Here is a 10,000-nt window from a genome sequence, read left to right on the forward strand (position 1 = left end):
CTAGCGGTGATGTATCCTGTCAAAACATTTTCCACACAGAGGAGCTAAGAATATCCATCATATCAGCTCGCGTTGTTTGAATGAATGACAGCGGAATCTGTTTACCTCTCCAGCAGCTCGTTTCTCTATTCGCGGCTTTAGGGGATGTTTTGGTGACGTCAATGGGCTGCTGCAAAGAACATTTGTCGCGCTATGACGCGAAGAAGATTAGGTGTCCCGCAAAATGTCAAACTCCCTCTGTCATGTGTGAGTGAATGGTTCATGTACAGTGCCTTGTAAAAGTATTCACCCCCTTGGTGTTGTTCTTATTTTGTTGATTTACAACCTGTAATTTAAATTGATTTTAATTTGGATGTCATGTAAATGGACATAAACAAAATAGTCCAAATTGGTGAAGCGAAATGAAAAAAATGTTCTTGTTTAAAAAACAAACACGGAAAAGTATTGCGTGCATATGTATTCACCCCCTTCGCTATGAAGCCCTTAAATAATATCTGGTGCAACCAATTACCTTCAGAAGTTACACAATTAAATTAAGTCCACTTGTGTGTAATCTATGTGTCACATGATCTCAGTAGATATACATCTGTTCTGAAAGGCCCCAGAGTCTGCAACACCACTAAGCAAGCAGGGACAAAGTTGTGGAGAAGTACAGATCAGGGTTGGGTTATAAAAAATATCTGAAACTTTGAATATCCCACAGAGCACCATTAAATCCATTTAAAAAATGGAAAGAATATGGCACCACAACAAACCTACCAAAAGAGGGCCGCCCACCAAATGCTGTGGGGATGTTTTTCCATTGGCGGGGACTGGGAAACTGGTCAGAATTGAAGGAATGATGTATCTGTGCTAAATACAGTGAGTTTCTTGAGGGAAACCTGTTTCAGTCTTTCAGAGATTTGAGACTGGGACTGAGGTTTTCCTTCCAGCAGGACAATGACCCTAAGCATACTGGTAAAGCAACACTCGAGTGGTTTAAGGGGAAACATTTAAATGTCTTGGAATGGACTAGTCAAAGCCCAGACCTCAATCCAATTGACAATCTATGGTATGATTTATAGATTGCTGTACACCATCGGAACCCATCCAACTTGATGGAGCTGGAGCAGTTTTGCCTTGAATGGGCCAAAATCCCAGTGGCTTGATGTGTCAAGCTTATAGAGACATACCCCAAGAGACTTGCAGCTGTAATGAGATTACACACACATTTCAGAAAATATATATATTTTTTATTACGGTAAAATTTGCAACTGCCCCATGAAAAACACAACAATTACTCCAGATTTACAAAAACATGAAAAGGGAAGAGAATTTCATTGATAACAGAACAAGTCAAATATTGAACATTGTAAACAGTGTCTCAGAGAAGCCGTGTGCATCACAGGTAAGGTCCCCAGCCCAGGTACATCTGACACAGTAGTTTGCCGTCGGTAGCCTCCTGTATCAGGTAGTGGACGTGTCCCTCTATAGACAGAGGCAGACCCAACACCTTGTTACGACTCTTTATCACGCCCTGCAAACGCTGATCAATCTCACACACATGGGTCTTGGCCTGGGAGGGGAGAAAGGATGTGTTAGTTCATCCTTTCACATTTATTTAGAGATACTGTGTTTTATATGAACATTTATTTAGAGAGAGAGAGGGATAGAGTGTGTGTGTACCTTCTCGTTGACTATCTCTCCAGTCTCACTGGCCTGTGTCTTGGATTGTCCTTTGAGTTTACTCCACTCTACCAGAGGGTCATGGGAGAAATGTCTTCAGTACAGTGAAACACACACACACACACACAACTGTACACCCCACCATTGGTCCTTTGAAGTCCCACTCACCTGGTGGGCTAGTTTGGCACATGTTGATCTGAGTAGCCTCTGGCAAGAGGGACAGCTTCATTTAAATCCCTGTGTTAATATGTGTGTGTTTATATGTGTGTGTACCTCATGAGTGGTTCTCTGGTCTCTCATCAGGCATAGCGCGACTTCACAGGCAGTTCTGAACAGCCCCTCTGTCCTCATAGGGCCCATAGCATGGACCATGTTCTGGGTCAGTCTGAACGGAACCACTTCCGGAACATCAAACGTCTCACCCTGAGAGAGTGAGAGGGGTTAGGGAGAGAGAAAGAGAGGGAGGAGAGAGAAAGAGAAGGGGTGGGATCGAGAGGCATGTATTCAATTTGGCCTCATGAACTTGTTGAGGTAGAAGCAAGTCCAAGCAACACACACCTTGTTGAAGAGGCAGTTGAAGTCGACGTGAACACACTCCCCGGTGAATGAGTCAAACAGGATGTTCTCTCCAAGACCCAGGATGTAGCCCACCACGGACATCACCGCTGTGGAGCGACAGTAGGCTGACCTGCTGCTGTACCCACACACAAACACACACAATAGTCTGAAGTGTTCTGTCATCTCTGGGCTACAGCAGAGTGATGTACAGATGCCAGTTGGAGAAGTGACAGGTTAAACACCTTGTTGATGAGGCAGTTGAACTCTATGAGGCGACAGTCTTTCTGGAGGTCATCTTTAGGTTTACACATCACAGTGTAGCTCCTCCCATCACCTCCCTTCAGGCCAATCTTCTTGGGCTCCTGGAGGGATGCTAGGATCTCCACCTATACACACATCATCATGAGACACACACACCATGTGGCACGACACAGACACAGAAAGACAAACTACTCCCCCCCCCCCCCCACACACACACCATGTGACACGACACACACAGAAAGACAAACTATCCCCCCCCCCCACACACACACCATGTGACACGACACACACAGAAAGAGACAAACTATACCCCCCCCCCCCCCCCACACACACACAGAAAGACAGACCTCTCCCCCCCACACCCACTGTATCGTCAAAGCCATGGAGGTAGGCCCAGTGTCCGGGGAATTCGTTGTGGTGCAGTGTGTTTGCAGGGCCAGTAGAGGGCAGTGTGGGGATGAGGACAGACTGCAGAGGGATCAGGATCTGGCTGAACGATGGCTCCTCCACCAGACGCTTCAACTGCTTGAAATGGACCCCATACTGAGAGTACTACTGTTACCATCCACCTGGAATACAGAGAGAGAGAAATGGACCCCATACTGAGACTACTACTGTTACCATCCACCTGGAATACAGAGAGAGAGAAATCACAGCTATGATTTTTTTTAACACAAAAGAAGAAGAAAAATAGATTGCCTCAATTGCACTGGCCATGCTGTGAAACACTTTTGTTTTCTTTTTGTTGTTGAATTTTTACCCCTTTTTCTCCCCAATTTCATGGTATCCAATTTTTTTAGTAGCTACTATCTTGTCTCATCGCTACAACTCCCGTACGGGCTCAGGAGAGACAAAGGTTGAAAGTCATGCGTCCTCCAATACACAACCAAGCCGCACTGCTTCTTAACACAGCGTGCATCCAACCCGGAAGCCAGCCGCACCAATGTGTCAGGGGAAACACTGTGCACCTGGCAACCTTGGTTAGCGTGCACTGCGCGCGGCCCGCCACAGGAGTCGCTACCGGCCAAACCCTCCCTAACCCGGACGACACTAGGTCAATTGTTTTTGCATTATTTAAACCTACTGCATTGACAACAAGTTGTTACAGCAATGTAGTTAATTAGTTAGCTACAGTAGCGAGCTTAGTGTACTATTAACAAGCTACCGAGCTAGTTAGCATTAGTGACGTTGATCAAGTCATACTGTTAAATTATTTTACTAAACAATGTGAGGAGCAGTTGGAAAACTGTACTAAGTTAGCCAGCATTAGCTAGCATGTTAGCTAAGTTAACGTTACCTACAGTAGCAAAACAATAACAATGTCCACCGTATAGACAGCGCAGTCTCGAGTCTCACCTCGCTAGCTCCTGCAGTGCAGGTATCATAGCGGACATTTCCAAGCCTTTCATCTTTAGACCAGGGACTGTGAACAGTCCACAAAACGCTCTATTTAAAAACAGCTGGCTAAATTATACCCTGTTATGAGAGAAACGACAACATTTCGGCCCTCATGTCTTCCTCAAAGGAGCCGTTTGAAATCTTTCGCTCCAAAGTGACGTTTGGCTATGGCAACTGTAGAGGTCCAGTCTTGATTCGGACAAGTTACAAACGCAAACGGCTCTCCCTTGAGGAAACTGCAGCAGATATGATGTAAAATGTACAGATTTACTGAATTCACATACCAGTAATTGAATAGGATATCTGTGGGGAGAAAAAATCTAAATATTTGCATGTTACTGTCATTGTCCAGCATGTCCTATTGAATATGATGATCACATTGGCCTTTTTCCACTGTGCAATATAACTGTGTATGTCTGTCTACTTCTGCAGGTGGTTCTGAGATTGAGAATCTGGACTACTAGCCTGAGTTTGTAGATGTCTTGTGATTATACAGTACCAGTCAAAAGTTTGGACACACCTACTCATTCAAGGGTTTTTCTTTCTTTTTACTATTTTCTACATTGTACAATACTATTGAAGACATCAAAACTATGAAATAACACATATGGAATCATGTAGTAACCAAAAAAGTGTTAAACGAATCAAAATATATTTTATTTTTGAGATTCTTCAAAGTAGCCACCCTTGCAAGATGGCGCCGACAGAGATGGTCGCCTTGCTTCAGGTCCTTCAGGTCCTTAGAAAAGTATGCAGTAATTTGTTTTTTTATGTATGATTTCTTATATTGTTAGCCCAGAAAATCTCAAGTGTTATTACATACAGCCGGGAAGAACTATTGGATATAAGAGCGACATCAACTTACCAACATTACGACCAGGAATACAACTTTCCTGAAGCGGATCCTCTGTTTGGACCTCCACCCTGGACATTGGATCTAATCCCAGAGGCCAACCCAAAACAACGTGGTCGCCACAGGAGAGACTCAGAAGGCGAGCACACCATCCACCGCTTCCGAGCATATTACTCGCCAATGTCCAACCTCTAGATAACAAGGTGGACGAAATTAGGGCACAAGTTGCCTTCCGGAGAGATATCAGAGATTGTAACATTCTGTTTCACAGAAACGTGGCTCACTCGGGATACGTTGTCAGAGTCAGTACAGCCACCCGGTTTATTCATGCATCGCGCCGACAGAAACAAACATCTCTCTGGTAAGAAGAAGGGCGGGGGTGTATGCCTTATGATTCATGACTCCGTGGTGTGATTATAACAACATACAGGAACGCAAGTCCTTTTGTTCACCTGACCTAGAATTCCTTACAATCAAATGCCGACTGCATTATCTACCAAGAGAATTCTCTTTGATTATAGTCACAGCCGTGTATACCCTCCCAAGCAGATACCTCGACTGCCCTGAAAGAACTTCACTGGACTCTATGTAAACTGGAAACCTTATATCCTAAGGCTGCATTTATTGTAGCTGGGGATTTTAACAAATCTTATCTGAGAACAAGACTTCCTAAATTCTATCAGCATATCGAATGCGCGACACGGGCTGGTAGCATTCTGGACCATTGCTTCTCTAACTTCTGTGATGCATACAAAGCCCTCCCTTCAGCAAATCTGAGCATGACTCCATTTTGTTGCTCCCAGCCTAAAGACAGAAACTAAAACAGGAAACTCCCATGCTCAGGTCTATCCAATGCTGGTCTGACCAATCGGATTCCACGCTTCAAGATTGCTTCAATCATGTGGACTGGGATATGTTTCGGGTAGCCTCAGACAATTGACGTATACGTTGACTCGGTGAGCGAGTTTATTAGCAAGTGCATCGGTGATGTTATACTCACGGTGACTATTAAAACTTTCCCTAACCAGAAACCGTGGATTGAGGGCAGCATTCACACAAACTGAAAGCGCGAACCACCGCTTTTAATCATGGGAAGGCGACTGGAAACATGACCGAATACAAACAGTGTAGCTATTCCCTCCGCAAGGCAATCAAACAAGCAAAGTGTCAGTATAGAGACAAAGTAGAGTCACAATTCAACGGCTCAAACACGAGACGTATGTGGCAGGGTTTACAGTCAATCACGGACTGCAAAAAGAAAACCAGCCCCATTGCGGACATCGACGTCTTGCTCCCAGACAAATTAAACAACTTCTTTGCTCGCTTTGAGGACAATACAGTACCACTGACACAGCCCGCTACCAAAGCCTGTGGGCTCTCCTTCTCCGTGGCCAACATGAGTAAAACATTAAACGTGTTAACCCTCTCAAGGCTGCCGGCCCAGACAGCATCCCGTCCTCAGTGCATGCGCAGACCAGCTGGCTGGTGTGTTTATGGACATATTCAATCAATCCGTATCCCAGTGTGCTGTGCCCACATGCTTCAAGATGGCCACCATTATTCCTGTTCCCAAGAAAGCCAAGGTAACTGAACTAAATGACTATCGCCCTGTAGCACTCACTTCTGTCATCATGAAGTGCTTTGAGAGACTAGTCAAGGATCATATCCCCTCCACCCTACCTGATACCCTACACCCACTCCAATTTGCTTACCGCCCCAATAGGTCCACAGACTACGCAATCGCCATCACACCGCACACTGCCCTATCCCATCTGGACAAGAGGAATACCAATGTAAGAATGTTGTTCATTGACTACAGCTCAGCATTTAACACCATAGTACCCTCCAAACTCGTCGTCAAGCTCGAGACCCTGGGTCTCGACCCCGCCCTGTGCAACTGGGTCCTGGACTTTCTGACGGGCCGCCCCAGGTGGTGAGGGTAGGAAACAACATCTCCACGCTGATGATCCTCAACACTGGGGCCCCACAAGGGTGCGTTCTCAGCCTTCTCCTGTACTCCCTGTTCACCCATGACTGCGTGGCCATGCACGCCTCCAACTCAATCATCAAGTTTGCAGGCACACTTAACCAGCATGGCTACCACAGCATTCTGTAGCGATACACCATCCCATCTGGTTTGCGCTTAGTGGGACTATGTTTTTCAAACTGACAATGACCAAATACACCTTCAGGCTATGTAAGGGCTATTTGACGAAGAAGGATAGTGATGGAGTGCTGCATCAGATGACCTGGCCTTCACAATCACCCAACCTCAACCCAATTGAGATGATTTGGGATGAGTTGGACTTCAGAGTGAAGGAAAAGCAGCCAAAAACTGCTCATCATATGTGGGAACTCTTTCAATACTGTTGGAAAAGCATTCCAGGTGAAGCTGGTTGAGAGAATGCCAAGAGTGTGCAAAGCTGTCATCAAGGCAAAGAAAGGGTGGCTACTTTGAAGAATCTAAAATACAAAATGTATTTTGATTTGTTTAACACCTTTTTGGTTACTACATATTTGCATATGTGTTATTTCATAGTTGTGATGTCTTCACTATTCTACAATGTAGAAAATAGTATAAATAAAGAAAAACCCTTGAATGAGTAGGTGTGTCCAAACTTTTGACTGGTACTTCATATTCTAAGAGCTCTTGTGTATTTATTCAAATAGCTTGTAGGTCTCTTGTGGTATATATTCTAAGAGTTTGTAGGTCTCGTGTGGTTTATTTCCATTATCAGGCTGAGCATCAGTGTTTGGCTCCAAAATGTTGCCATTTGTGTTTCCACCTCTGAGGCTCAGCCCAAAAAGCTGTATCTGTGGCACAGTAATTATCACTGCCAGTTGAAATGTGGGAGTGAGGCAAGAGGGGAAGATGTAACTGTGAATTAAATGGACTAAGTCACATCCCAGCATTGTTACTGAGATGAAAGTTGAGACCATGCATCAAATCCCACAAGGCTGACCTCATTCCAACACACAGTTCTCCTTTGTTTCCTATGTTTCCATTTATCTCAGTCCCGGATGAAGGGTGTCAAAAACACGTGTTTCTTAAATGGGTTTTATTATACATGTTTATGATTGAGTATTCAAAAATGCACCACCCCTCCCACACACACACAATTTGCATGAACAAAATGTCAGTCTGTTATCTTCGGGTGGATTGAGTTTACTAAGTCAAGAGAATTACACAACATTTACAGGTCTGTAGTGTGTCTGTACTTTTAATTCTGTAAGGTGTGTGTATGTGTGCGTGTGTGTGCGTGTGTGTGTGATTGAAACCAAAGGGTTCATGTCCCCTCCATTACATAGATTTATAATTCTATTCTGTTGTTTCTTTTACGCAGAATGAATTAATACATTAATAATTTAGAGATATTAAAATGATCCATCAGTGCCTCCTTGAGCACACTAGGCACATAACCGCTCGCGTTCTATCAGTATGAAATAAATGTTTAATGAACATTCAGCTGCGCTCTGATTATATACACTGATCTAATCACAGACTAGATGTGCAGGAGACAGGAAGAGGGTAAAGGGTAAGGAGTCAATTGGGACAGGCTGTTAGTGTATGTTAGTGTGTCTGAGTGTGTGTGTGTTCAGCCGTCAGCTTTCTTCATGCCCCTCCCCATCAGGCATGCGAACACAGTCAGAACCATCTTGGGTTTCACCTCGACCAGGTCATCAGGCAGAGCGTAGACACGGGCTCCAATCTTCCTGGATACCGTGATAGCGTACCTACAGGAAGACAAAAGGGAAGGGAAAGAGGTCAGTCAGAAGTAAGAGGTTAGAGGTTGGGGGTCGAGGTCATTTAGAGTTCAGAGGTTACAGGTCAGGGGTTATTTACTTGGCGTTGTTGAGCTTGTCTGCATCGCTGAGCTCCCCTCTCTTCACCAACTCCTCTTTGATAGATTTGGGGGCGATGGTGTCTAACAAGTCTATCACTGGGAGACTAGTACTGATCAGCTTATCCTGCAGGACACACACACACACATTAAAGCTGTTCACATGCACACAATGTGCACTGCACACTCACACACGTACACACCCACCTTGAAGCTGCTGATCTGTGAGTCCTTGCCTCCCTCTTTGAGCTGAGTGTTGACCCAGTTGATTATGATCTGGTCTCCAATCTTCTCCCCATCTCCTAGATCAGACAACACCTGGAGAGTGTACCTGGGGGGGGGGATGATAGAGGGATAGTAAGAGGTGAGAGAGATGTCGAAGTGAAAAGGAAAGGTGCGTGTTTGTACTGTACATACCTCCTCATCAGCTGCCAGACCAGAGCCAGTGTGTGCATGGGACTTCCCTCGTTCAGATTCACTCCTCCAATTCCCACCAATGAGAATCGAGCTTTATTCCGACCCAGTTCCACCGCATAGGTACAGTTCTCCAACTACACACACAGACACACCAACACAATGCCTGGAAATCCTCTGTATTTTCATCAACAATATATTGATAAAAGAGAGTCTCTGTGTGTGTGTGTGTGTGTGCGCATGTGTGTGTGTGTGTGCCAAATACGCCGGATATTGTTGTTGTGGGGGAGGCCAGGGTAGGTGCTCGTTTTGGAAGTGGACTGCTCATTGGACGACTACGTGGAGCAGGCCTTTGCTGAGAAGCCTGACATAAACTAGGGCAAAGCAATTGGCTAGGTACTCTCTGTTTCAGCTGTCATGGGCAGCCTGGCTGTTTGGAGAAGCAGGTGCTTTCTGTAGTGCAACTCATACATCAACCTTTGAAATGTTTGGGATCCTTTTTTTGTCAATTTGATTGGTGGATTCAAATAAAGTATTTAAAATGTGTGTGTGTACCTTCTTCATGTTACTGCCCAGTGCAGAGTATGGAGGTCTGTTGACTTTTTTCCACTCTACAGGGACGTTGACTTTCTCATACAACTGGAGAATCACCACCGCATCACACAGGTCACTGCAACACACACACACACACACCAATCAACACATGCAAACATCAACACACACAAATCAACACATGTAAACATCAACACACACACACCAATCAACACATGCAAACATCAACACACACACACCAATCAACACATGCAAACATCAACACACACACACCAATCAACACATGTAAACATCAACAAACACACACCAATCAACACATGCAAACATCAACACACACACACCAATCAACACATGTAAACATCAACACACACACACACCAATCAACACATGTAAACATCAACACACACCAATCAACACATGCAAACATCAACACACACACACACCAATCACCACATGT

General features: G+C 44.7%; 2 protein-coding genes and 1 pseudogene across 5 annotated transcripts in view; all 3 read right to left on the bottom strand.

Annotated features, from left to right (window-relative positions):
• LOC109884505 (endophilin-B2) overlaps positions 1-133 on the bottom strand; it is a 6,824-nt gene extending 6,691 nt beyond the window's left edge. The window contains exon 1 of the mRNA XM_031796952.1: positions 1-133. This exon is cut by the window's left edge and continues 213 nt beyond it. The gene's annotated coding sequence lies outside the window, so the exon portion shown is untranslated.
• A 1,241-nt stretch (positions 134-1,374) lies between these two features.
• On the bottom strand, positions 1,375-3,869 carry LOC116354788 (serine/threonine-protein kinase ATR-like; annotated as a pseudogene).
• Positions 3,870-7,779: 3,910 nt separating this feature from the next.
• LOC109884500 (plastin-1-like) overlaps positions 7,780-10,000 on the bottom strand; it is a 13,197-nt gene continuing 10,976 nt past the window's right edge. For all 4 annotated transcript variants that reach the window (XM_031796793.1, XM_031796792.1, XM_031796790.1 and 1 more), the window contains exons 13-17: positions 9,547-9,661; positions 8,995-9,128; positions 8,785-8,908; positions 8,580-8,704; positions 7,780-8,470 (exon numbers count right to left, since the gene is read on the bottom strand). In XM_031796793.1, the coding sequence (XP_031652653.1) occupies positions 8,332-8,470; positions 8,580-8,704; positions 8,785-8,908; positions 8,995-9,128; positions 9,547-9,661 (637 nt within the window). In that variant the 3' untranslated portion in view covers positions 7,780-8,331. The remainder of the gene's footprint in view (positions 8,471-8,579; positions 8,705-8,784; positions 8,909-8,994; positions 9,129-9,546; positions 9,662-10,000) is intronic.

This window comes from Oncorhynchus kisutch, linkage group LG18, assembly GCF_002021735.2.
Source record: "Oncorhynchus kisutch isolate 150728-3 linkage group LG18, Okis_V2, whole genome shotgun sequence".
Lineage (NCBI taxonomy): Eukaryota > Metazoa > Chordata > Actinopteri > Salmoniformes > Salmonidae > Oncorhynchus > Oncorhynchus kisutch.